Source organism: Ceratotherium simum, chromosome 39 (genome assembly GCF_057802395.1).
Source record: "Ceratotherium simum simum isolate JZ-2026a chromosome 39, ASM5780239v1, whole genome shotgun sequence".
Taxonomy (NCBI): Eukaryota; Metazoa; Chordata; class Mammalia; order Perissodactyla; family Rhinocerotidae; genus Ceratotherium; species Ceratotherium simum.
Window position 1 is genome coordinate 5817018 of NC_141938.1, and position 25898 is coordinate 5842915.

The 25898-nt window shown below is 57.7% G+C and overlaps 3 protein-coding genes across 7 annotated transcripts in view; 1 reads left to right on the plus strand and 2 right to left on the minus strand.

Moving 5' to 3' along the window:
- Nucleotides 1-2567: 2567 nt before the first annotated feature.
- On the minus strand, nucleotides 2568-4380 carry TIMM29 (translocase of inner mitochondrial membrane 29). The gene is made up of 2 exons (XM_087425456.1): nucleotides 4197-4380; nucleotides 2568-4123 (listed from the first exon to the last, which is right to left on the minus strand). Exons 1-2 carry the CDS (start codon nucleotides 4288-4290, stop codon nucleotides 3435-3437), a joined length of 783 nt encoding a protein of 260 aa, XP_087281582.1. The 5' UTR covers nucleotides 4291-4380; the 3' UTR covers nucleotides 2568-3434.
- A 58-nt stretch (nucleotides 4381-4438) lies between these two features.
- On the plus strand, nucleotides 4439-9679 carry YIPF2 (Yip1 domain family member 2). Of its 4 annotated transcripts, none has more exons than XM_087425453.1 (10): nucleotides 4439-4528; nucleotides 4682-4742; nucleotides 5113-5270; nucleotides 5361-5441; nucleotides 6412-6529; nucleotides 7780-7896; nucleotides 7977-8143; nucleotides 8219-8401; nucleotides 8488-8618; nucleotides 8699-9679. In XM_087425453.1, exons 2-9 carry the CDS (start codon nucleotides 4712-4714, stop codon nucleotides 8599-8601), a joined length of 969 nt encoding a protein of 322 aa, XP_087281579.1. In that variant the 5' UTR covers nucleotides 4439-4528; nucleotides 4682-4711; the 3' UTR covers nucleotides 8602-8618; nucleotides 8699-9679. The 4 variants fall into 4 exon arrangements, with proteins under 4 accessions (XP_087281579.1, XP_087281578.1, XP_087281580.1 ...); XM_087425452.1 differs by having other exon boundaries at nucleotides 8716-9679; XM_087425454.1 differs by having other exon boundaries at nucleotides 8503-8618; nucleotides 8716-9679.
- The window catches only part of CARM1 (coactivator associated arginine methyltransferase 1), a 39237-nt gene continuing 22156 nt past the window's right edge, over nucleotides 8818-25898 (minus strand). Inside the window, exons 2-16 of one of the 2 annotated variants that reach the window (XM_087425450.1) lie at nucleotides 24109-24234; nucleotides 22165-22271; nucleotides 21178-21282; nucleotides 19082-19192; nucleotides 17859-18036; nucleotides 15657-15747; nucleotides 15390-15471; nucleotides 11993-12078; nucleotides 11724-11813; nucleotides 11227-11364; nucleotides 11056-11145; nucleotides 10871-10983; nucleotides 10685-10762; nucleotides 10390-10458; nucleotides 8818-10271 (exon numbers count right to left, since the gene is read on the minus strand). In XM_087425450.1, the coding sequence (XP_087281576.1) occupies nucleotides 10129-10271; nucleotides 10390-10458; nucleotides 10685-10762; nucleotides 10871-10983; nucleotides 11056-11145; nucleotides 11227-11364; nucleotides 11724-11813; nucleotides 11993-12078; nucleotides 15390-15471; nucleotides 15657-15747; nucleotides 17859-18036; nucleotides 19082-19192; nucleotides 21178-21282; nucleotides 22165-22271; nucleotides 24109-24234 (1607 nt within the window). In that variant the 3' untranslated portion in view covers nucleotides 8818-10128. The remainder of the gene's footprint in view (nucleotides 10272-10389; nucleotides 10459-10684; nucleotides 10763-10870; nucleotides 10984-11055; nucleotides 11146-11226; nucleotides 11365-11723; nucleotides 11814-11992; nucleotides 12079-15389; nucleotides 15472-15656; nucleotides 15748-17858; nucleotides 18037-19081; nucleotides 19193-21177; nucleotides 21283-22164; nucleotides 22272-24108; nucleotides 24235-25898) is intronic. The other variant, XM_087425451.1, reaches the window with a different exon arrangement.

Sequence of the window (25898 nt, forward strand, 5' to 3'; positions counted from 1 at the left end):
ATTTTGAGTTAGTTTTGGTGTATACTATGAGATAATGGTCCAATTTCATTCTTTCGCAGGTGGCTGTCCAGTTTTCCCAACACCATTTATTGCAGAGACTTTCCTTTCTCCATTGTGTGTTCTTGGCTCCTTTGTCGTAAGTTAATTGACCATATAAGCGTGGGTTTATTTCTTGGCTCTCTATTCTGTTCCATTAATCTGGGTGTCTGGGGGGCTGGCCCTGTGGCGTAGCGGTTAAGTGCAGGCGCTCCGCTACTGGCGGCCGCGGGTTCAGATCCGGCTCAAGCACCGACGCACCGCTTCTCTGGCCACGCCGAGGCCGCGTCCCACATACAGCAACTAGAAGGATGTGCAGCTATGACGTACAACTATCTACTGGGGCTTTGGGGAGAGAAAGGAGGAGGATTGGCAATAGATGTTAGCTCAGAGCCGGTCTTCCTCAGCAAAAAGAGGAGCATTGTTGTGGATGTTAGCTCAGGACTTATCTTCCTCAGGGGGAAAAAAAAATGTGTGTGTCTGTTTTTGTGCCAGTACCATGCTGTTTCGATTACTGTAGCTTTGTAGTATATTTTGGAATCAGGGAGCATGATGCCCCAGCTTTGTTCTTCTTTCTCGGGACTGCTTTGGCTATTCAGGGTCTCTTGTGGTTTCATACCAATTTTAGGATTTTTTCTATCTCTGTGAAAAATGCCATTGGAACTTTGATAGGGATTGCACTGAATCTGTAGATTGCTTCAGGTAGTATGGACATTTTCACAATATTATTCCCATCCATGAGCACAGACTATCTTTCCATTTATTTGTCTTCAATTTCTTTCAACAATGTCTAATAGTTTTCATTGTACAGGTCTTCCACCTGCTCGGTTAAATTTATTCCTAGGTATTCTTTCTGATGCAATTGTAAGTGGGACTGTTTTTTAATTTTCTTTCTTATAGTTTATTATTAGTGTATAAGAACACAACAGACTTTTGCATATGGATTTTGTATCCTCTGACTTTCCTAAATTCATTAGTTCTAACAGTTTTTTGGTGGCGTCTTAAGGGTTTTCTGTATATCTCATGTCATCTGCAAAAAGTGACAGTTTTACTTCTTCCTTTCTGATTTCGATGACTTTGTTTTTCTCGCCTAACTGCTCTAACCAAGGTCAATGACAAAGCTAGTAAGCATGAAAGTTGAGATTCAAACCATACTTTAAAGCCCACTTCTGGGCCGGCCCTGTGGCTTGGTGGTTAAGTGCGCGTGCTGCGATGCTGGCGGCCCGGGTTCGGATCCCGGGTGCGCATCGAGGCACCACTTCTCTGTCCATCCTGAGGCCGAGTCCCACATACAGCAACTAGAAGGGTGTGCAGCTATGGCATACAACTATCTACTGGGGCTTTGGGGGCAAAAAATAAAATAAATAAAATCTTTAAAAAAAAAAAAAAATAAAATAAAGCCCACTTCTTCCCCAGACCCCAGTGCCCTTATGGAAATGGAGACAGTGTGTCCACTTTGCTGTCTCTGCTACTGGGCAGGGCTGAGACTAGGGGTCCTCTTCCCCCCACGCTGACCAAAGGATGGGGAGCCTATTCTACTGCTTTCTCCTTCCCAGCAGGACCATACCAGCTCCCACCCACACTGGGCCAAACACTGTGAGGTGCTGGTGGCTCAGCAGTGAACGAGGAGACCGGGACCCGTCCTTTGGGAGCCCATATAGGCCCCAACACCTTGCCCTCTGTCCGATCTGATAGCTCTAGTCTATGTGCCTTACACCAAACTCAGGAGGCCAGAGCTACTGGAGAGGGGAAGAAAATATGGTAGGACTCCTCTGGGAAAGGCTGACCCTCCAACCAAACACAAAGGCACATGGACATCAGGCCTATACCAAGCCCTACAATTCCTATGAACATGTCAACAGTTGTTTAGTGTTTTGCCAACCACTGCTCTGAGCTTCACAGCTACAGGGGGGCTGCGTGGAACACATCCTACTGAAAGTCAGAAGTGGCATTTAATAACTGACTCAAGCAATGCACGTGTGCAGTCCTCTTTCAACACTCCTGATCACAGCGAGGAATCAGCCTCACTTTGATGCCGGTGTCTTCTACCTTCCCCTGCAGTTGTGAATCTCTCTCGCTTGAACAAAGACGTCATGATTTAGGTCCAGAACCTTTGCCAGGTAACACCATACAATTACAATTGAGTACCATTTGTCTTTTGTTTTCATTGCATTTTTTTAATATTCACTTATTTCTGTATTCAAGTTTTATTTATGGCTAGTGATAGCAGCACTTAACGGCAGGATGTTGTTAGGATCAAGGCTAGTACCACGAATTTGAGGAATAAGTCACAGGGTTGGGAGTTACAGTTTGAATCATGGCTCTGCCACAGCGTTAGAAAAATAATGGACTTTTTGAACCTCACTTTTTCCTTTGTAGAATGGAGATGCTGACGTGTAAGATGCTTCCCTGCCTCAAAAATAATGATATAAAAAATACCACGTGTCCAGCACACCCACAGTATGAACAGAAGATCCCAGGACCAAAACTTAATGGTTAAACGCATGAACATAAGCATCACAACAAAGATGGTTGTTTCACCTCCTGGTTTTATTAACTAGCCACAGGCCACCTAGGTGACAGAGGTATTTCATTCCTATAATCTTAATTTTAAAAGTATGATTACCATAACCTAGCTAAGTACCAGTTATGTACACTAACATTCCTTTGTATAGGATTCTGTGTTTTCAGGTTTACTGAAGTATAACATAACCAGAATCTATGATTCCATATAGCCTTCCACATCAGACAATGCTTTATCCCTCCACGTCCCTTTAACATCACCATCAACACACAGATGGTAAAAGCAGGTTGTTTTTGTGAAAAGTTCCCCTGTAAAACCCAAATAGTCATAGCCATGTCAACCTCTGGGTTTGGTATTGCTGACATAAAACGTTACCATATGGGGGAAGCTAAGTGAAAGATACACAGGATGCCTTTTTCCAGTTTCATCTGAGACTATTTCAAAATAGAAAGTTACAAAAATTAAAACAAAAATTATTCATGGGAACAGACAATAAACACTGCAGCTCCAATTTTAACACGAAAATCTGAACAGTCTCAGGAGAGTTTAGGAGTCACCTAACAAATGTGATACCTCAGTCAGGGGGATTGTGAGGCCCAGTAGTGACAAAAAGCTTCTTTATGAGTAAGGCTTATTACTAACTCTGGCAGTGATAAACACTACACGGTCACGTCGCTCTGCTCTGCCCAACTCCGGGACCAAGAGGCTCTGAATTAGCTTCAGCTAACAAGGTGAGAGCGAGACAGGCCCCCTCATTTTGTGAAAACCCAGCGAGAGGACACTCTGCTCGTTAAGTTATTTCAGTGGCCGCATTCGAGGCGCACGGCCGCCAATCACACAAGCCCGGGCCAAGTCCGCCGGGGCTCCCTGGGGCTCATCTCGGGCCCTCCGGCTGCACCAGCGAGTCGGCCTGGCTCAGGGTCAGCCTGTCCTTCTTCTCCTTCTGCAAGACCTGCTCCTCCCACAGCGCCTGGTCCACCTGATCGTCGGTGAGCACCACCGGCCTGTACTTCTCGTCGAAGAGCCGCTCGTTGGCCTCGGAGCGCAGCTGATGGCGCCCGACGACGCGCAGATGCGCCGGCAGGTGGAGGAATTCGTCGTCGTTGACGTCGCAGTCGCGCATGCGGGTCCCCAGCACCCACCAGCGGCCCGCGAAGCCCACGTCCAGGACCCGCGCGGGGAAGTCGGCCCAGCGGGGCTGCAGGTAGCGGCAGCGGGCCTGGTAGAGGCTGGCCTGGGCGTCAAAGGGCGCCTCGTAGACCAGCGAGCAGAGACCCAGGCCCACGTGGCGCAGGCGGCCGCCGCCCCGCAGCCACAGCAGCCGCCGCACGTGCGCCTCGGAGGCGCGGTTGCGCGTGGCCGGCGCCAGCAGCAGCAGCGTCCCCGACGCGTCGAGCAGCGCCTCCTCGAAGGCCGCCTCGCTCGGCGCCAGCGCGCAGCAGGCCGCCGCGCCGCCCAGCAGCCCCACGTACACGGCCGCCCGCACCGGCCGCGCCCGCGCCGCCGCCGCCGTGTCCCCGCAGGCCTCGGCGTAGTCCCGGAGCAGCGCGCGGGCCCAGGCGCCTGCGGGGAGAGACGCGCGGTGAGAGCGGTCCGGCCGCCGCGGCGCCCCCCGCCGCCTCCCGCCGCTACTCACCCAACCGCGCCCACACGCCCGACTTCGCGCCCGCCGCGTCACCCGCCTCCCCGCGGCTCCGGGGCCACAGTCTCTTCAGAGCGGCCGTCGCCATTCTCTTCCGGCTCGGCGTCCGTACTCCGGAGAGAAACGCCAGGGAGGCGAAGTAAAAGGCCCGGGGAGTCTCTCCTGCGCAAGCGCCAACAGCACCGGACGTGCTTTCCCGTCGGAAGAGGATAGGAAACGGACCGGCGCCGGATGTTGCTGTCCGGACCTAGCGCTGTCGACTGTGGCGGGTAGGCGGGCCGCGCAGGCGCAGAGAGCGCGGGCCACGCCGGCCGAAGCAGCCTCAGGTGAGGGGGGCGGGGTGCACCTGCGGGGCTGGGGGCGGCGAGTTCGCGCCCCGTGGTGCCGTTAGCCTGCAGGCCGGCCGGGGGCCTAGGGACGGACTCCGGGAGGGGCGCCGGGCGGGGTTGGGGGCGGACCTGATTGGCTTCTGTCCTCAGAGCGGGATGCGGTGACGCCCCTGGGCGACCATGGCAGCTGCCGATGAGCTGGCCTTTCACGGTGAGTGCGCCGCCCCGCGACCTGGCCCGAGCCCTGACCCCAGCCGCTGGCCGGAGCCTCCCATCCGGGGTCCAACTCGTATCTAACCCGAACCCCAGTCCTCTGTGAACCCTGACCCGGGCAAGAAACCCATCCCGAACTGGAACCCCGCTCCAGCCCGGAACTTAGATCTCTACCCGAGCCCAGATCTGACTCCATCCCACAACCAGCCTTAAATAAATTGCTGTTCCCTGTTAGGAGTGAGGGAACACGCCTTCCCACTCCCCAGAATTGAAGAAGCCAAGCCCCCAGAGGAGCAGTGGGCCAGACCAAATTGTCTTGACTCCCAACACAGGGGGTAACGCGTGTGACCCCTTTTTCTTCTCCATAGAGTTCGAGGAAGCCACTAATCTGCTGGCCCAGACCCCAGATGCAGCCACCACTAGCAGAAGTGAGCCACTGACCCTGCAGGGGCACGTGGCTGTGGCCGTGGACTCAGGGGGCAGCTATGGAGCTGAGGACGAGGTGGAGGAGAGTGACAAGACGGCGGTGAGTCCCAGAAGCCCCCATGTCCTGCCTCTGTCCAGGCCCCGCTGCCCCGGGCTGGAGGGGCAGGCCCTGAGCACCTGTGCCGTGCAGCTCCTGCAGGAGGAGAAGCAGCAGCCTGGGTTCTGGACCTTCAGCTACTATCAGAGTTTCTTCGACGTGGACACCTCACAGGTCAGGCCCGGGAGGCTGAGGGGTTGCGGCTCAGAGTGACGCTTGGGCTTCAGCCACTGCTCGTGGAGCACTCCCTGTGCTCCAGGCCCTGGATAGGGAGCTGGTGATACCCACGCGGGAGAACACGGGTTCCCGCCCAGGCTGGTAGACACACTGTGGTGCGCTATAAGGGTTATGGTGTGACTGGGGCTCTTGGGAACACGAGGGACACACGTGTTAGAGAAAGGTTTCCTGGAGGAGGTGAGGAATTTGCTGAGACCTAAAGAAGAAGGAAGACTTAGCCGGGGAGAGTGGAGGGAAGTGTAAGTATGTTCCAGGCACAGGGAACAGCATATGTAGAGGACCAAAGATGAGAGAAGGTGTGAAGTGTCACAGAACCTACCGGTCACTCAGTTTCGGAGAGTGTGAGGTGGGGGACAGGCAGGCAGAAGCCAGATCACAGAGGGCCTCGTGAGCTGTGTTAAGAAGTTTGGGTTTTATCCTGAGGGTGCCGGGGAGTCATGGAAGGGTTTAGAGCAGGAGTGGAACGAGCAGACGTGCATTGTGGAGTTAGGAAGGTGGAGTGGAGGTCCCAGGCCAGGGTGGGAGATGATGATAAACCAGGGCTGCAGAGCAGGGGACATACTGGAGATGTAGGAAGGAGAGGGCCCAGGACTTGTGACTGTCCTGGGGCTGGGAGGGGAGGCAGCAAGGACAGTCCAGGCCACCAAGCCGAGAGGAGGAGGAAGCAAAGAGGAGGATGGCAGGCCCACAAGAGTCCTTCAGAGTGGGGGAACATGGGGGTACTGGGGGCTGGCCGGGGGAAGGGGCTCCAAGCCATGGGGACAGCCCATCAGAAACCCAGAGGCAAGAGCTGAGCCCTCTCAGGCAGAGTGTGGAGACAGGAGGGAGGGCAGCAGGGAAGGAGCCTCTGAGGTCCTCTAAGGGGCAGGGCCCCTCTCCTCTGTGGGCGGTGAGGAGCCCCGGGCAGGCGTCCACCCTGGCCCAGCCTTGCCCCCAGGTCCTGGACCGGATCAGAGGTTCGCTGCTGCCCCGGCCCGGCCACAACTTTGTACGGCACCATCTGCGGAATCGGCCGGATCTGTACGGTGAGTGAGGTTGTGCATTCAGCTCATTCGATGATTCATTCAACAAATGTGGATGGAGTGCTAGCCTTGGTTTCCAGCTGAGAAGAAAGCAGAGGTGCTCACGAGTGTGTGGAACTTACATCGCGTTCAGGGAGACCGAGGCACAGAATGTTGCAGAGGGCAGTGGGGCTGGGAAGAGAAGCAAATGGTTTCGAGGAGGAGAGTTGCTCTTTTGTGTGGGTCGGTCAGGGAAGGCCCTTCTGAGGAGGGTGAGGGAATGAGCCTTGTTAGTGTTAGGGGTGGGGAGGGGGAGACCTAGGGGAAGAACCTTCTAGAAGGGGCCTAAGCCCTGTGGTGGAAACACACCTGAACTGCAGGACAGCATTGGAGCAAAGTGAGCTGCCAGGAGGTAGCAGAGGTGACAGGACGGATGACACAGGCCTCCCACGCCCTGGTGAGAAGGGCTCTTAGTGCTCTTAGATGCCCTTTGGCTACTGTCGGGGGCCAGGAGTGGACGGCGGGGCCTGGCCCGGGGGGAGGCTGTGGATGTAGAGGGGGTGGCTGGGCTCTGGCATACGTCTTAAAGGTGGGACCTTCAAAGATTTGCTGACAGGAGATGTAGGGTGGGAGGAGAGCGGCAAGGATGGTTCCAAGGTTTTCTGCCTGAACTACTGGAAGGAGGGAGCTGCTGTTTATCGATGGGAAAAGCCAGGCAGGTGTGAGGGGAAGAGCGCGTGTGTGGCGGGGGGTGCAGTGGGAGACGCCCCCGTGGAAATGCTGAATGTGAGCCCACAGTTCAGGGCAGAGGCCTGGTCCTGAGGTTTGGAGTCCTCGGCACAGAGGTGGCACGAAGCCCTGAGGTTGCACGAGATCACGAATGTGGGGGACACACGCGAGAGGAGGCCTGAGGCCTGGGCCCTGGGCGGCTCCCCATCACGAAAGAGGTCAGGGAGTGGAAGAGGGTGAGGAGTTGCCTGTGAGAGGAGACAGAGGCCAAGAGCGTAGGGTCCTAGAATCCACACGGAGAGATTTCCAGGAGAGGGGATCAGCCACGTCAAAGGCTGTCGGAAGGCCAAGAAAGATGAGGACCACTGAGAGCCAGCACTGTTCAGCCACCTGGCTGTGCCTGGTGACCTGGGCAAGAGTTGGAGTGATGAAACGGTGCGGGGAGGCAGCCTGGAGCTTGGGAGGAGGCTGGGGTGCCAGCGCGGTTGAGACGGGACAAGTCCCCTGTTCCGGGAGCCCTGGGCCTGAGCGCAGCCTGTCCGCAGGCCCCTTCTGGATCTGCGCCACGCTGGCCTTCGTCCTGGCCATCAGCGGCAACCTGACACTGGTGCTGGCCCAGAGGAGGGACCCCTCCATCCACTACAGCCCCCAGTTCCACAAGGGTGAGCGAAGCGGGCCGGGCCGAGCCCCTGGCGGGGTGGGTGCCGCGGGGCCGGGGGTGACGGCCCGCCTCGGCCCCCAGTGACCGTGGCGGGCGTCACCATCTACTGCTACGCCTGGCTGGTGCCGCTGGCGCTCTGGGGCTTCCTGCGGTGGCGCAAGGGCGTCCGCGAGCGCGTGGGGCCGTACACTTTCCTGGAGACCGTGTGCGTCTACGGCTACTCGCTCTTCGTCTTCATCCCCACTGTGGTGAGTGGCGCCCGGGGACGGGTGGGGGAGGTGCCCCGGGGCTGGCCGGGTAGCCAGCTGCCGTGTCGCCTCCAGGTCCTGTGGCTCATCCCCGTCCCGTGGCTGCAGTGGCTCTTTGGGGCGCTGGCCCTGGCCCTGTCAGCGGCCGGCCTGGTGTTCACCCTCTGGCCCGTCGTCCGCGAGGACACCCGGCTGGCGGCCGCCGTGCTGCTGTCTGTCATCGTGCTGCTCCACGCCCTCCTGGCCCTGGGCTGTAAGGTATGGCTCTGCGGGGCCACGGCTGGGCCTCGGGGCTGGGGGGTGGCTTGCCGGCCCCGACACTGACCCGTGGGGTCTCGGTTCAGTTTTACTTCTTCCAGCCGCTGCCTCCGGTGCACGCGGCACCTCCCCCCCAGGCCACGTCTCTGGCCCCAAGCGTACTGCTGCCGTCCACAGCGCCACGGTCCGCATCAACCTAGGAGGCTGGAGCCTGCAGGTGAGGAGCTGTTCCCAGCTCTGGCTGGGGGCTTCCAGCCTCCCCTTCCCCAAGGTGAGAAGTCACGGGGCCACTCCCAGGAGTCTCTCTCTTCCAGGCCCAGCGTGAGGGAACACCTCTGCCCGCCCCACCCACCCACCCCCAGAGGATGAATGAAGGCTCCCCTGACACCTCGAGATCACTCTGCTACTTTCCAGACTTTTCTTACAAAGCAAACACTTTTATTTTCTATGCAAAGGTGATTCAGAGAATTTATATAAAGGCGGGAGAGGGGCAGCTGAGCAGGGAGCGTCCAGCGCGGCTGTCGCCTTGAGGGCCACCTGCCGCCGTCTGCCTTCCCTGACAGGACGGGCGGAAGGGCAGAGCGGGCTGCTCCAGCCTCGACTGTGCCCGCTCCTCCTGGGGGCCCAGTGACCGGGGCCTGGGGCCTCGCCTGAGCTCCACCACGTTGAGGTTGGGGGTGTCAGAAACGGGGAGCAGGAGTAGAAGAACATGGCCTGTGCTGAAACATACATTTCCTTGTTTATTTTTTTCTTTTTTTTTTTTTTCTGGAGGGAGCGGTCCCTGCAAGGCCCCTTCCCAGGCTGGGGAGGGACCCAGATGCCATCTTAGTAGTAGGGACTGGAGCGTCTACAAAGACCGAGGGAAATACACAGGCCTGACGTTAGCTACGAGGAAAGAGGACGCCTTCCACGACAGATCCGTGAGGTTTCTGTGTCTGCCCCAGGCGGCCAAGGGACCCCTCCCTCCAGGCCGGCCGCCTGGGCTGGCTCGTGGCGGGCGGGGGCACCTGCGGGGGCCCAGGGACAGGACAGCAGCAAGAGGCAGGGGCCGAGGACGGAGGGCCTTCCCGACGGCGGCATGGGTTGTACATTCAAGTGTGAGGTGAACCCTTTGGTGGGAGGGGGCCCCGGCCCACAGACCCAGCAGGGCCGCCCCTCACCACGGAGCCAAGTCGGGGAGAGGGGCTGCTGGCTCGGCCCGGCCGGCCTGGTTTCTCAGAGGGTCTGTGGATTGACACTGGTTCTTTTCGTAAAAAAATAAAATTAAAAAAAGCAGCATGTCACGCCCATGGTGACCAAGGCCTGGGAGCTGAAGGGGAGGCCTCGCCCAGCCAGGACAGCCTTCCCGCTGGGGACAGGCCAGGCAGGCAGCTGCTCCCCTCCCTCCCCGCCCGCCGGGCCTGCAGCTGTCAGGCCAAGACATGCCTGTGATGGCAGATGTCAACCCCAGGTCAGGGTGGAGAGGGCGGGGTGGGGGGACGAGGGCTCCCACGACATGATCTCATGTAAAACATGGCAGCGACACGCGCTCAGGGCCAGGATGTGGGCGGGCGGTGGGGTGGGGGCGGCGGCGGCAAGACGGTGTAAAAAAGTGTCCACGTTGCCATAACAAAGAGGGCTGTGACCGGGTGTCGGGGCTCCTCGGGCCCCAGGCGGGCCGCCGGGCGAGGGGTGGGCGGGCTGCGTTTGGTTTCCTGGTGCTGGCAGTCCGGTGCACGCGGCGCGGCCTAGCTCCCGTAGTGCATGGTGTTGGTGGGGATGGACAGGGGCGAGGCCATCGAGATGGCGGGGCCGCCCATGGTGAACTGGCTGTTGACCGCGTAGTGGGCGCCAGAGCTGCCGCCGCCGCCACCCTGGGCGCCTGAGGAGCCTGTGGGCGGGCGTGACACTGAGAGCCGGCTCTGCCCGGCCCGCCCGGCCCGCAGCAGAGTCAGAGGAGAGAGAGAGAGAGAGAGAGCAGGCGGAGGGCAGGCGCCCGGCCCCGTTACCTTGGACAATGCCCGTGCTCATTATGGAGCCCATCCGGGAGTGGGTGTGATTGACAATCCCTGTGTTGGCTGCGCAGCGGGAGGAGGAAGGAAGGAAGGGAGACGGCGTCACCGCCCCCGGCCTGCCTCGGCCCCGTTCTGGAGTGACAGCGCTCACCGGCGCTCAGCCGGTGTGGGGAGCGCGGGGCAGCGGCGGCAGAGCGGGCAGAGCAGCCAGGAGCCCCAGGGAGAGGAAGAGCGGAGGGGCGCAGCGGGCCCCGTGCAGGCGGCCCCCAGCCCCGGCCGGGACACTCACCGAGAGGAATCAGGTTGTTGTGGCCCACGCTGGAGCCCCCGGCGATAACACTGCTCAGGTCGTAGGCGGTCGGCATCCCTGTGCCCCGAGAGGGAGAGGTCAGGGCTGGGGACAGCGGCCTGTGCCCGCGCGCCCAGGAAGGCCACGGGTGCGCCCAGGAAGCAGCCCGCCCCCGCCCCCGCTCACCAGCCACGGCCATCCCGCTGCTGAGGTTGTAGGTGCTGCCCGTGTTCCACATGTTCTCCGAGGGTGACGTGTAGTGCGAGCCGGGCGGCGGCGAGGGCGTCGTGCCTGTGTATCTGCGGCAGAGACGGATGTGGGCGGGGCCGCGGGCCTCGGGGCGCCCCCCGCAGGCTGCGGGCCCATCCTACCTGAAGAAGGGGTTCTTCAGATCCAGGAGGTTGCTGGACTTGGAGCCCGTCTGGTCCACCTGGGCCACAATACTGATGTCGTAGCTCTGTCTGCGGAGAGGGCGGGGGTGACCATGCGTCAGCCGGGTGGCTGGGCCCCCACCTCCCCCGGCCCCGGGCGGCAGCACACACCTTTTGTTGGCAATAAGCAGACATGTCCCTGAGAGCGTGTCCCCAGCCTTGGCGAAGAGTGGTGACTGGAACAGGCACCGGACCTGGTACCAGTGGGTCAGGGGCTCCGTCGGGGCCGTGGACAGCCACACGGTCATTCTGCCAAGCAGGGACAGCACGCATTTGACTGGGCGGGAGCCACCACCCCTTGAGCTGTCCCCATCCCCTGCCCCTTCTGGCGGGTCCCCTGGAACCCTGGAGCTGAGGCAGGCTGGCCACCTAGGCAGTCCCAGACACACGCCTACGTGCCCCCCCACAGACACGCCCCCTCCCACAACAGTCTCTTGCTCCAAGGCGAGCTCTGACTGCCTTTTGGAAGGGACAGTGGAACCTGGAGGAGTCCTGTCCCGCCCTCCCCGCCCCCAGCTCCATCAGAGCCAGCCAGGCCCGGGGTGACGACTGCAGGCAAGGCCCTGGGCCCGGGTGGGGGGCAGCATGCTCTGCTCGGCGGCACTCACATGGAGCCGATGAAAGCGACGTCAAACCAGAAAGCCAGACCGTGCACCAGCCCGGAATGCAGCATGTGGAACTTGAATGGGATTTCTATCCTGGAAGCAAAGGGCAGTGTTAGCCGAAAGAGGGCTGGCAGGGGAGAGAAGGGGTGGCTGGGTGTGGGGTCCCAGGGTCCCACCACCTGCCCCAGGGCGGCAGAATGCCTGGGGAGCCAGTGGCGAGCCTGACCTCCGGCACCAGCCAGGCCTGGAGGACGGGGCGAGGGTGCCGGTACCTGTGCAAATCTCCTTCTTTGGCTTCTAAGAAGTTCACCGTGTACTTGACAGACTTGGCCATCAGGATCCGGATGTCAAACGTGTCCTGGGGAGAAACCACAGGGGTGACCTGGCCTCAGGCGCAGGGGCCGGGGAGGAAGGGGAGAGCCCGGCCCCTCTCCCCGAGTCTGGCCGTGGCCTCGAGGCCAGTGGGCTAAAACCAGCTTGCCCTCGTCGGACATGTGGCGGGAGTATGAACTGGCGCAACGCCGTGGAAGGCAATGAGGTGATAGCTCCCACAGTGACAGCTGCTCATATGCACCGACGACTTGGCAGCGCCACTTGTGGGAGTTTAACCCACAAGTAAAGCTGCACGTGTACAAACTTACACGTGTAATGACAGGCTGTCTAAGGAGCCACACACTGGAAACCACCTAATTAAGCCAACCGTGGCCCGTCCGTAACAGACCGTGTGTATGTGCAGAAGAACGAACAGGCTCTTTGTGAACAGATGGGGAAAGATCTCTGAGATAAATCGTTACGCAGATTCACCAAAAAAAAGCAAGTTAGAGAACTGTGTGCTGACGTCCGCCCCCAGCTATGAGGGAGAGTTTATATCAGACCAGCACTCCTGCCGAGAACTACACGAGCTGAATAAAATACAGAGGAGGAAAAACCCCAGTTGTCTGAAAGCATTGGAGAGCAACCACAGCTGCCACGGCTCTGGGGCCAAGATCTGGAGAGAAGGGAGATGCTTTTGGCTTGCGCCTTCCCCCTGGGGCGGGACCTTTCATCTGCCTCCCTGGGTGGGGAAAGCAAAACGGGGCTCAGGGTCCCCCAGGCAGCTAGGACTCAAGGGACCAAGACGCTAAGGAAAAGGGAACTGGAAACACGAGGTGGCTATTCTGCGTGCGATTGCACTTCGCGGCAATTGCCAATCCCTGAGCTGCATGTGGGGTGGGGTTAGAGAAACCAAGCAGAAAGCCACTCTAAGACACTATAAAGCTACGCCTCAGCAGCGTATCGGTGCTGGGAGGCCAGGACGAGGGGTCCGGTGACCCGCTGGGCTCTCTGAGTCCGTGAGCGCTACGCACTAAAGCAGTGGTTCTCAAAGTGTGGTCCCTTCCAGAGCACCCTCAAGGTCAGAACTATTTTCATAATACTAAGATGTTTTCTGCCTTTTTCATTCATTCGGGCAACTGGGACATCACAACAGACTGAATGCAGAAGCAGAATCCAGTTGTCTTTTATTAAGCCAGAGATTAAAGAGATCTGCAAATTAAAAATGCCACTAATCTCAATGAAAAGTTTTGGAAAATAGTTTTTTTTCTTAAAAATGCTATTTATGTTAACATGTAATTTTTTTTTATTTCTAAATGAATTAAAATAATTCAAAGTGAATAAATAAAATAAATGAATAAAAATCTGTACTTTTAAGTTTCCTGGGCTTAGTTTTTAATACCAATAGATACTAATGGTTTGAGAACCACTTCTCTACAGGGAAGCTAGGAAATAGACCAGCGGAGCCGAGTCTGAAAAGCAGCCTCCAGATATCTCAAATGCCTGATAGGACCAAGGGGGTCTGTTCATATGGCTGGCACTGCCTGGAGAAAACCCAGTCCTTAGAAGGAAAGACATCCTCCAGAGCCTCTACAGCTTTTCATTCTGGCATTCAATGACCAGGCATACCAAGAGACAGAACCAAAGGATAAGAACCAGAAACCAAGAGAATAAACACAGGACAGAAATACACTTACCACTAAAACAATCAGAGACTTATAATTACTATGTTCAAGAAAAAAGGTGAAAAAAATTACTATGTTCAAGAAAAGTGAAAAATGGAGAATTTCTAAGAGAACTGAAATAGTAAAAAATAAGCAAAATGAAATTCTAGAACTGAAACTAAGAATTAAAAAATCAGATTAGACATAGCAAAAAGAGAATTGGAGTTGGAAAATGGATCAGCAGAAAATATGAAAATGAAGCAATCAAGAGAACAGAGGATGGAAAATACAGAAAAGAATGTAAGAGCCATCTGAGACTTGGTGAAAAGGTCTACTGTACACATAATCAGTCCCAGAAGGAGAAGAAGAAGGGGGCAGGGGCAGAGTTTAAAGAGATACTGCCCAAGAGCTTCCCCAAACCAGGGGCAAAACAATAATATATGCCTTATTAAAACAAAAGAAGGGAAGAAAAGAGTTAAAAAGAAACAACAGTCAGGATAAATAGAAAAATAGTAAGATGATAAGATTTATACCAACATAAAGACCAGTAATTACATTAAATGGAAATGGTCTAAATATTCTCATTAAAAGACAAAAAAAAAAAAAATCAATCTGGTTAAAAAACAAAACCCAAATATATGCTGCTTATATGAGAGAAACCTTACGTAATAAAGACACAAAAAGGGTAAAAGTAGAAGGATGGAAAAACATTGCACAAATGTTGACCAAGAGAAAGCCAGAGTAGCTGAACTACTATCAGAAAAAAATAGACTTTGAGGCAAGAAGTATTACTGGAAATAAAAAAAAAACGTTTTTTATAATGACAAAAGGATCAATCAACAGGAAGATATAATAATCCTAAACCTGTATGCACCTAATAACATAGTGTCAAAAAATATAAAGCAAAAACTATCAGAACCAAACGGAAAAATAAATCAGTAATAGATACGAAAAGCAGATCAAAAACTCAGTAGAGAGATCTGACCAACATGATTAACAATAATGTGACCTAATGGGCGTTAATACAACACTGTACTCAACAAGTGATTAATATTCATTGTTCTCAAGTATACACAGAACATAAACCAAAACAGACCACATACTGGGCGTAAAGCAACTCGCAACAAATTTCAAAAGACTAAAATCATACATTGCACCTTCTCTGACCACAGAGAAAGTAAGAACAGTATGTTGATTATGCTATATTTTGAGAGGAAAAAAGGCTAAAATATATATATATATTTGTATATGCACATTTAGGTATAAAACTTCTGGAACGATATACCAGAAATACTGTTTGCCTACAGGAAGAAGAACTGTGTGGCTGGGGACACAAGTGGGGAGGCTTTTCACTTTTAAATATTTTGGTTTTTGAACCACGGGTCTATATATCACTTTGAAAATCTCAATAATTAAAAATCAATCAAAATCAGTTCACCAAGGATCAATTCACTTAATAACAGTGCGCATGTATTGCACGCTTACTGTGTGCCTAGCACTCTACATGCATTGCCACTTTACCAACATCCTCTGTGCAGGGGCAGAAGCGAGAGCTCAGAGAGGGGCAGTGGTTTCCCTAGGGCTGCACAGCCTGCACAAGGTCTGAGAGGAAAGCCCATGCTCCCCTCTCGTCACCCCAGAGGAGGGACACGCCCAGTGCTAAGTGCGATAGTGCCCCGGCTGCCCCACTCACCACCACAGGCTGCCGGAAATACTCATCCACCGCGGCGCCTCGGAGGGCCGACAGGTCCACTCCGTGGAAGGATGGCTGGTACCTGCAGAAAGCCCCGCCCCCCCCCATGGCAAGGTCACCAGCAGCGGGAGAGGCAGACGGGGCAGCCTGGCCACTCTCCCAGCCGGCCCTCGGCCCTCGTCCAGCCCAAGTCCCGCAGGCCCTCCTGAGGATGAGGGGGAGAGGCGGGGCTGTCACCGAGAAGGGGGGACGCCAGGGCACACTCACCAGAAGTTGGCCTTGGTGAACTGCTCCATGTAGAGCTGTTCGTCCGTGAAGGGCGCGAGGTGGACGTCACCAATGGTGGGGAACATGTTTCCTGGGAGTGGGGGGCAGGGAAGGGTGCCGGCGTCAGGGTGGGACATCCTGCGGGGCCTAGCAGGGCCTCCAGAGGGCCCCAGGACCTTCTCAGCCGCTCATTCATTCATTCACGCATTCGTGCGACGCAGAGGTACTGAGCACCTACTCTGCCCGTGGCCACAGCAAGCGCCTGACACGCACCATCTCCCTAAACCTGGACAGCCAGCCGGGGAGGCGAAGGGCCTGTCCTTCTGTTCCATTACTGGGCGGGAGGCGGGAGGGCGGCTCCCAGAGCCCTGGGGGGTAAACAAGTGGCGCCCGGGGTGTGGCCAGGCCTCCAGGCCCTGCTGTCAGCCAGGCAGTGCATCTCAGGCCCTGTTTTCCTTAGACAGATGGGCAGCCGGGAAAGTGAAGCAAAGTGCTCTGGACAGAGCGAGGGTGAGCCCCAGGCCCTGCTGTCCGTGACCTCAGCTGGGGCCAGGGCTGGGTGGGGACCTGGCTGAATCCCCCCCGCAGGGACTGCCCAGGCTCTGGCAGGCAGGCGGCCAGGGGTGGGCCACTTGGGTCCTCTATCACTATGACTCAACCAACAGACAGATGCGTCACGGCCAGTGGCCGGGAGAGCCAGGGCTGGGGAGGCCCCGCCTCCCTCGGGGAGTCCAGGCCGCTGTCACCTGGCCTCCAGATGTGGGCCTCCCTCGCTCCCTCCCTCCTGTCTGCGGCGGAGGGCCCCGAGGCGCTAGCGGGAATCCGCCTGCTCCCCGAGCCAGGAGGCTGGGCGGCAGCCCCGGCGGGGGTGGGGAGAGGCTCGCTCTGCCTGGAGGCCACCTGCCCGGAGGGAGCTTGCCAGCCCCCTGGGGCATCATAGGAAAGTACCCGGCCCTGCAGGCACCTAAAGGTGTGCGGCTGGGGGAGGGCTCCCTTTCGTCCCCCCAAAGAGCTTCCTGAGATGGCATGCAGCCATGCCCCGCAGGCTGGGGCAGGGGCGGCGCTGGCCCCCGCCTCATCTGGGGCAGCCTGCTTGACCAGCCGAGTGAGCGTGCAGCTGCCCAGCAGAGCCTGATGCCCGTCTGTCCTCACGTCCCATAAGGAGGAGCCCGCTCTGCTGGGGCCGCCACCCCCAGCCCAGCTTGGCGTACCTGCAGGGCAGAACGGGAGGAGAGGCTCCAGGACAACCCCCGGGGCAGCCTCGCTTGCCACACTCACCCCCGGGACTCAGGACCCAGCTGTGGGACGTGGCAGCCACCCCCCCTCCAGGAGCAGAGCCTAGATCCAGGAAGGCTGGAGGACCGAAGTGGGTACACCCCACAGACCCACACACCCCCGCCACGGGCTCCCTCAGTCCGCTGGCTTCCCACGCTCTGCCCCGGGGCCGCTGTCCCGGCCAGGGTCCTCCTGTGCCACGGGCACACGTGTGCACACACACGCAACTCCTTGCTTGTACAGAGTACTCAGACACGGACACAAACCCAAAACCGAGAGAAACAACACCTGCTGGCAGACACACAGGGTGTGCAGAGACCCCCAGTGACACAGATGGGCAGGTGTAAACAGCGACCAGTGCCCCAGGAGCAGGGACAGGCAGGCGCAATGACACAGACAGGAGGCCACGGGTGGGCACGCCGGACAGCTGACCCCCATAGACGAGAACGCCCACCCCAGTCTCCCTGGCTCTGAGGAGCGCAGGGGTCCGTCAGGCTGAGGGCAAGGTCCACAGTGCTGGGAACGAAGAGAGGCCAGCCCCTCGGGAAGGTGCCCCCCACACAGCTTCATCACACCTTCTGCACCTGCCACCTTCCCTGCCGGACACTGTCCCCGAGACACCAGGGCCAGCCCGGAGGCTCTCTGGAGGCCCGAGCAGGCCGGGCAGGTGGATGTCTGGCCTTGTTTGGGGCCTGGGGCTCCCGAACCACAGCCAGCGGGGGCAGGGCTGGGGTATGGCGCAGGGGGCGAAGGCCCAGACGCCCCTTGCACCCCAAGCCGCCGACGCAGGCAAGCAGGGAGCTGAACCACAATCGTGCCGCCTGAGCAGCAGCCGGGGGCTCTCCGCAGGGACTCTGGTGGCGCACCCCTGGCCTCCGGGCCCAGGGTCCCCGGCACGGCGGCCCACACGGCCACGGGGACACTCACCGCCGGGCCGCAGGTACTTCTTGGCGTGGAGGTAGCTCTCGAGCATGCGCTCGTTGAAGAGCATGTAGCCCATGGGCTCCGAGATGATGATGTCCACCTGCTCGGGCAGCGAGACCTCCTCCACCTTCCCGGGGATGACCACGATGCGGTCCGTGAGGTTGTTACTCTTCACCAAGACCTGCGGGCGGGCAGGCCAGGGGGTCACGGGGGGCCCTGCGCCCACCCGCCACGGGTCCTCACCCGACCCCTCCCCTCGGGGGCCTCCGCCCACACCAGTCACCAAATGCCCTCTGCCTCCTGTGTCGGATCCTAAGCACAGCCGTGATGAGCCACGGCCCACTAAGTGCTCCCTGTGGCCCCAGCGTCTCTCAGGGAGCCCTGCTGTGGCTCCCCGGACCCTGATGTCGCCTCCACCCTGCGAGGACAACTGCTGCTGGCAGCAGAGATGGGGACAGTAAACTTTGCTCCAGCCACCAAAGCAAAACTTGGACACACCCTCCACCCAGCGATTCCAGGGCTCGGAATGTATCCTGGGGACACAATCGCACAAGGCAAAGGTGACAGCAGTCCAGGGATTCAGTGCAGCAGTGGTTTGTACTGCAAAGACTGAGGAGCAGCCTAAGTGTCACCAACAGTCTGTGTCTACACAAACAAGTGGCGGTCCAGGCGGAGGACGCTCTGCAGCCGCCAGGAAGAGTGAGGATGCTCTTTATATGACAACACAGGAGAGGGAGCAATGCAGGTGTGAGAGGGCGAGGGGGCTGGGAGCCAGGGCAGGGGGAGCATCTTGCCTGTCTACCCTTTTGAACATTGTGAATGAAGGTTTCAGCGCAAAAAAGGAAAAATGGAAATGACAGCGCACACTAATAACATGAAATCCTGATGTTAAATGCATTTTGCAAACGTGGGAAGTGGGGCACAGAGACGGGGGCCGCTCGCCCGGGGCCTGCATGACTGCACAGTCCACCCCCTGGAGACCCCAAACCACCCCTGCACCCAGTGGGTGACCACCAGTCATGGAGGGGACATCATCAGGCCCAGCAAGCCCCTCCCTCCCCAAACCACTCAGTTTGGGGGACGAGAGACCAAAGTAGAGAAGTGACGTCCCCAGGCTCCCCTGGATCCAGGGCTCAGGTCTCCTGGGGGTTCCCAGCAGGGCCGGCTTCCCCAGGCTGGGGGGGACAAGGACGAGGACAGGCTGGAGGTCCCAGTGGGCCGCTGACCTCGGCGTGCTGGGCCATGGTGCTGGCCTCCACTGCATAGATCTTCCGTGCTCCAGCCTGGGCGGCGAAAAATGACAGGATCCCCGAGCCACAGCCGACATCAAGGACAATCTGAGGGAGGAGGGGCGTGAGAACACGACGCCAGTGACGTGACGGGCGTCACCGGCCACTGACCCCTGCCACACTGCCCCGAGCGCGCCCGTGCCGCCGCCTGTGTCCCCGCAACGCGGGCCGGCAGCCCACAGGCTGGTTTTGGAGAGCCGCTCGGAGCACATGGAACCCCTGGTTCTGGGTCTGAGGGCGGCAGACAGCGAGGACGTGAAGACTGTTACACACTTGTGGACCCGGGAAGGAACGGTGCGGGCCGTGAACTGTCGCTGCAGCACAGTGGACAGCTGGCTGTCACTGGAGTCACAGTGCCCATAGTTTCTCGAGGAATGACCGCTTGTTCTGAGCCCCGCTGCATGACCACGGAGGCTCAGGGCTGCCGGCCAGGCCCACACGCTGGGCAGAGAGTGGGCAGCCTCCGACTCCAGGCCCACATGGGGCATCCAGCAACCTGGGATGAGCCCCCGGGGAAGAGCCCACTCAGCCCCAACCCTGAGGCCCTCAGGCCTCTGGATCAGCTGGGCTGAGGGCGAGGTCCTCCCTCCAAGCCTGCTGGGCAGCTGGGAGGGGTCCCTCTGGGGCCTCTGCAGCCCTCGCAGGGAGGAAAGGGGCCTGGGGGCATGTCAGTAGCAATGTCTCCAAGCAGTGGCTCAGCTGGGCGCCCCTCCAGGGCTGGTGACCCCATGACATGGGCTCCTGGAAGAGTCTAGGCCCGTGTGTGGCATATTGTCCCACGTTCTGGATTCATCTGATTGCTTCTGCATGAGCGGAATCAGGTAAACGTTTCTGGTTGCGAAGCACATGCGCATTCTAAAGAACTGCTCTGGGCGCAGAGTAAGCGCCCAGTAGGGGAGCTGGGACTGTCAGGTGGGAGGGCCTCGGGGTGCCAATCAGAGCTCTAGGTGAGCCAGGAATGGATCTCCGTCCTGGGAGAGCTGGAAGGGACTTCGCTGAAGGACGGTGCCCTTCCCGGGCCCCCAGCGCTGCCCTGGCTCGGCTCACACGACCACAGGACGCCGGGAGGGCCTGGGAAGGATGCAGCAAGGGCTGCTGCGGCGAGGACAACGCCCCCCGGGCTGCGGGGCACAGGGTGCTGAGGGGATCGTCAGCAATCCTGGGGGCAAGACCAAGGCACTGGAGCAGGCAGATCCCACGGACCTTGTGGCGAGCCCCTAACAGACATTGAGAAAAACAAGCTATTTGGTTCAAAAGGGAAAACAAACTCTAGAAGAGAGTCGGAAGAGAAGGGAATAAATGTTCCCCTTGGAGCATACATACTCAGGACTGCTCGCTCTCTTTTTAATCATGAGTATACATTACTTGGTAACATTAAGATTTTAAAACAAATTAGGGAAGTAACTAGATAATTACACTATATCCATGTGACTTAACAGTATGTCCCAAGACATACGATTAGGTGAGGGAGAAGTATTTTGCAGGAAGACTATGTAGAATACAATCTTATTTTGTAAAAAATGATTAAATGAAATAACTCTAAAATATATATGCTGATACGGTCCTGCACCACACAACGACGTTCCGATCAACGACGGACTGCATCTACGACGGTGGTCCCACAGATTAGTACCCCGCAGCCTAGGCGTGTAGGAGGCTGTACCATCCAGGTTTGTGTAAGGACACACTATGATGGTCACACAAGGACAACACTGCCTAATGACACATTTCTCAGAACGTGTCCCTGTTAAGCAGCACATGACTACATATGATGGAAAAATCTGGAAGAAGAGATCTTCACTGTTGGCGATGGTTGTTTTGCAGGGAAATGACAGAGGCCTTTTATGCCTATATTATACACACTGGGTTTTAACAAAAAGTAGATTTTGCTTTTGTGATCCACGAAAGCAAAAAGAAAATTAGAGACAACTGTGGCAGTGAGGTGGGCGCGGGGCGGGGTGGGCGGGGAGGGCGGGGGCATGGGGGCGGGGCATGGGGGGCGCCACGAGGAGCGCTGGCGGCCGGGTGCCCACCTTGTCCTTGAAGTCCGTGTGGTTCTGCAGGATGGCGCGCTGGTAGGTGCCCGTGCGGACGTAGTCCTGCATCATGTTCTGCTGCTGGGACAGGTAGCCGTAAAACTGCGACACAGACACGCCGATGGCACCGGGCGCGCAGCCGAGGCCCCGCCTTGGCACAAGCCTCCCTCTGGAGGCCATACCCCTCTGTCAGCCTGGACCCGCTGCAGCAGGAAGCGGAGGGCGGCCCCCAGGGGCGATACAGCCACCATCACTGTGGCTGAAGGACAGAGCTGGATGCGGCCTGGACCAGGAGAACTCAAGGTGTGCCACGGGCAGGGTCCTGGGATCAGGGGCCGCGTGCCCCACTAGGGGCCCCAAAGAAGTGGGGGAACAGATCAAAGAGAACCCAGAACTATGAGTGCCAGGTGGTGAGGTGCACGGGGTCTCTCTGTAAGACAATGGGCGACCGGGGACTGCGCGGCACCCGGCCAGGGGCCAGGCTTTGGCACCAGGCTGACCTGGCTTCCCATCTTGGCTCTGGTGCATAATAGCTGTGTGACTTGGATCAAGTCACTGAAGCTCCCTGAGCCTCAGTTTTCTCATCTGTAAAGTGGGGACAGTAAGTACTTACCTCCCAGAGTTGTCGGGAGGGGGCAAGTACTTCCGTGCATTTAAAAGCACGTGGACCACCGCCTGGCCTGCCGTACATGTTCAGTACATTGTAACTGAGCTGTCGTTACTCAAAATGCTTGCTACTCAAAATGCTTGTGGACCTGAGCTCCCCCTGTGCTCAGATCCTTCCAGCAACCCTCCTGGGTGGACACTGGCATCTCCGCTTCACAAATAAGGAAACCGAGGCCCAGCCAGCAGAGGAAACCTGCCCAAGCTTACGCGGCTAGTAAGGGGCAGAGCCAAGCCGTGACCCGGGTGGGCCTGCCCTGTGCCATGTGGCCTCCTGGGGGCCACAGGGGGAGCAGCCTGGACGAGGGGGCGCATACCCACCTGGAAATACTGCACGGCCGAGGACTCCTCTGTGCGTTCGCTGAACACCGACCGCTCCAGGGTGTGGCCGCGGCAGGTTTTCAGGATGTTGTAGAAGGAACAGAAATCTGGAAGGGGAAGGCCGGGTCATGCGTTGCCATCTCAGGGGTGTGGGGGTCAGACGGACCGGTGGCCCTCTCTCCACAGAGGTGCACACCCCGACTTTTCTACCTTGAGCACATGCAACTTGGCAGTTTCTTTTTGCCAAATGTTTAAATCTGAGGACAAGCAGAAGGGCAGCCAAGCCTCCCGCTTGGTGGCTGACACGGGAGAAGGCAGGTGTCACGCCCTCGGGGTGAGTGTGCTCCCCGCGGCTGGAGGGGGTGGGCCTGGATACCTCGGTCAAGGGAAGAGTAGCCAAAGCCTTTGGAGGGCACACGCCTGCCGACCCGGGCGCCACACCTCTGGGACTCGCCCCAGCAAATACCCACCAGCCCACCCAGCGGCTCACAGCAGTGTTTGTGTAGCAGTGGACACAGGGGACGCCACACCTCAGTGTCCAGTAAGAGGGGACTGAGGAGCACGGCAGAGAACCGATGACCACGGGGCAGGACCGGATGGTACGTGGCCCTCTAAAATGAACTCTGGGGGCTGGCCTGGTGGCGTGGTGGTTAAGTGCGCACAACCCGCTTCGGTGGCCCAGGGTTCACAGGTTTGGATCCCGGGAGCGGACCTACGCCCCGCTCATCAAGCCACGCCAAGGTGGCGTCCCACATAGAAGAGCTGGAAAGCCGTACAACTAGGATACACAACTACGCACTGGGACTTTGGGGGAAAAAAAAAATCTTACACCAGACTCAGGAATCTGTATTTATCAAAAAAAATTTTTTAAATAAAATGAACTGTGTTTATTAACACACAATGATGACCACTAAATTGTATCAAGTAATTCAAAATCCTAAAGACAGAAAGTAGATGATGGTTACCAAGGGCTGGGGGAGGGCGATGGGGAGTTGGTGTTTAATGGGGACAGAGTTTCAGTTTGGGAAGATGAGACAGTTCTGGAGATGGATGGTGGTGATGGTTGCACAACAATGTGAACGTGCTTAATGCCACTGAACTGGACACTCAAAAAGAGTTCAAATGGTAAATTTTTTGTTATGTATACTTTACCACAATTTAAATAACAGGATTGAGAGGAGAAAAAAGTAAAATATTCATAGAGTAGAAAAAGACTAAAGGGATTTACACCAGCAACTCTCAATGGTTAATCCTGGTGGTGTTTTCTCAAACTTACTGTTTTAAACAAGGAATTTGTGTTATTTATGGAGGAAGCGGACTGTGAGGCCTAAGAACGCCTCCTGCAGGAGGTGGCCGGCCCCCTGGCTGCCCTCACGCCCCCTCGGCCTTCTCCTCCGCCCAGCGGTGGCTCTGAAGCGGCTGCACCAGGGTGAGTGGCCCAGGGGGTCTGGGCCATGGGGAGTCTCCTCCGGTGGGGGCGCTGAGACAGGTGAGGGGCTCCGGGCAGCTGGCGGCCTCCCCCTCCTCGGCTCGCCCGCCCCAGCCCCTGCGCCCACCCCCAGGCTCACTGACGTCCACTCTGCGTGACCAAGCCCTGTTGCCAGAGCTTCCACGGGTCTCCAGCCCTGGATGCCCCACCACCTCCACTGCTGACCCCACCCCCGAGCCACCAGCAGCGCTCGCCTGGGGCTCCACAGCCCTCCTCAGAAACCTCGTGGATCCGTGTCCCCCAGACAGGTCTGCTCAGAACCCCCCGTGGCTTCTCTGCGCTCAGAACAGAGACTCAGGACCTCGTCCGGCCCCATCCTTTGCTGTCGGGAGGGCCGGGCCCCAGACAGCCTCCTCCAAGGGACAGGCCTCTCGGAGGAGGGGACACATGAGCTGACACACCCCCGCGCTCCGGGTCTCCGGCCGGGGCCGCGGGACGGAAGGAGGGACACGTACCGGTGGGCGTGGCGAACTGGATGAGGACGCTGTTGCAGCCAAGCGTGACGATGAAGGACTGCTTGCCCACGCGGCTGCACTCCGTCTCCCGGGACACCGAGCACTTGAACACGCACACGTCTTCATCTAGGAGCAGAGAGGCGGCCTGAGCCGCAGGTCCCAGGGCCAGCCCAGCGAGGCTCCCGGTCGGCTGCCTTTGTTCCAGTCGTGTCCATGCCACCCTCCCCCTCCCTCCTCTCGGCCCCCAGGTTCTTCTGGGGTGCCACAAAACTGCCCGGGAAGCTCTGCCGTGTGCCCTGCCTGCCCAGCCTGTGCTGAGGACAAGGGGATGGCCGATCAGGCACTGGGGACACAGGCTGTGTGTGCCTGTGTCCTCAGGGAGCTCACTGTGCAGTGGGAGAGGAGGCCGGGTGTGCACAGGGGACCAGGGCTGAGATGGGGGGTGCCAGGCACTGTGGGGCCCAGCGAGGCATCCTGGCCCAGGGGCACCTCTGCCAGGACATGCTCTCAAGGAGTGCCTGCTGGTGCCAGGCTGGTCCACCCAGTGGGCACTGAGGTGAGAAGACACAGGTGGGCAAAGGGCAATGCTGGCAGGGTCAGAGGGTCATGGGGGGACCAAGGGCGCCCCAGGCCCAGCTAATGGAGGTAGGCATTCACTAGCAAATCCTTCTGGGTCACATGGGGGATCAGCGGCCTTCATAGCTGAGTTGGGGGGTGGTCAAGAGAGAATTCCCAGAAGCCCCTCTGCTTCCTTTGGCTGAGCCCTGTCCCCCCTGCATTGATGTGACGTAGGGACTCACTGGAGCGGGGCAGTCTGGACACATGCCCTGTCCACGCCACTCAGTGTGTCACTTGGCCTCCCTGAGCCTCGGTTTTCTCATCTGCCAAATGTGACTAATGGCGGGGCAGGCAGAGGGCCAGGCACACGGCAGCTCTGCACCCCCATGCCCGCCGCTATTACTGTTACTAGTTAGTCATTCAACAAGCACACAGTGTGCCCACCTCGGCCAAACAGAGGAACCGAGCACCAGCAGGAACAGGACAAACCATACGACGCTGCAGCCCTGATGCAGTGCAGCCGGACGGACACGGCGTCAGTGTCATATTCTTGGCAAAAATTTTACCCTGGTCCCATCACAAGGGACAACGGACAGGGCCAGATCACGGGGCAGTCTGCAGGACAACCTGCCTGGTCTCCTCTAAAGGGCCAAGGTCAGGAAAGACAACAATTGCTGGGAGCGATTCCAGAGTGAGGGGGACTAAGAGACGTGACGGTCACATGCCAAGTGTGATCTGGGACTGGAGCCTGATGAGAAACTTTCCAAAAGCTACAAAGGACACATGGAGACATGTGAGTGTGGACTAAGGTGCGACCATTTTAAATGATGTGACAACAGCACTGTGGTGCTGTAGAAGAATGCCCTTATTCTTAGAAGACACGTGTGGAAGTATGTAGAGAGAATTCTCGTGATGTCTGCAACTTACTTTTGAGTGGCTCTTCAAATCAACAACAACAACAAAATATATGTATAGAGAGAAGCACCAGTACAGATGCGCAGAAATGTTCCCAAGTGCCCCCGAAGAGCCAAACCAATCTCAAAGGAGAACAAAGTTGGAGGACTCACACTCCCCAATTTCAAAACTTACTACAAAGGTACAGTAATCAAAATAGAACAGTACTGCCAAAAGGAGAGACAGAGAGGTGAATGGAAAAGAATCAGAGTCAAGAAATCAACTTCCGTTTATAGTCAACTGATTTTCAACAAGGGTGCCAAGAACATTCAGTGGGG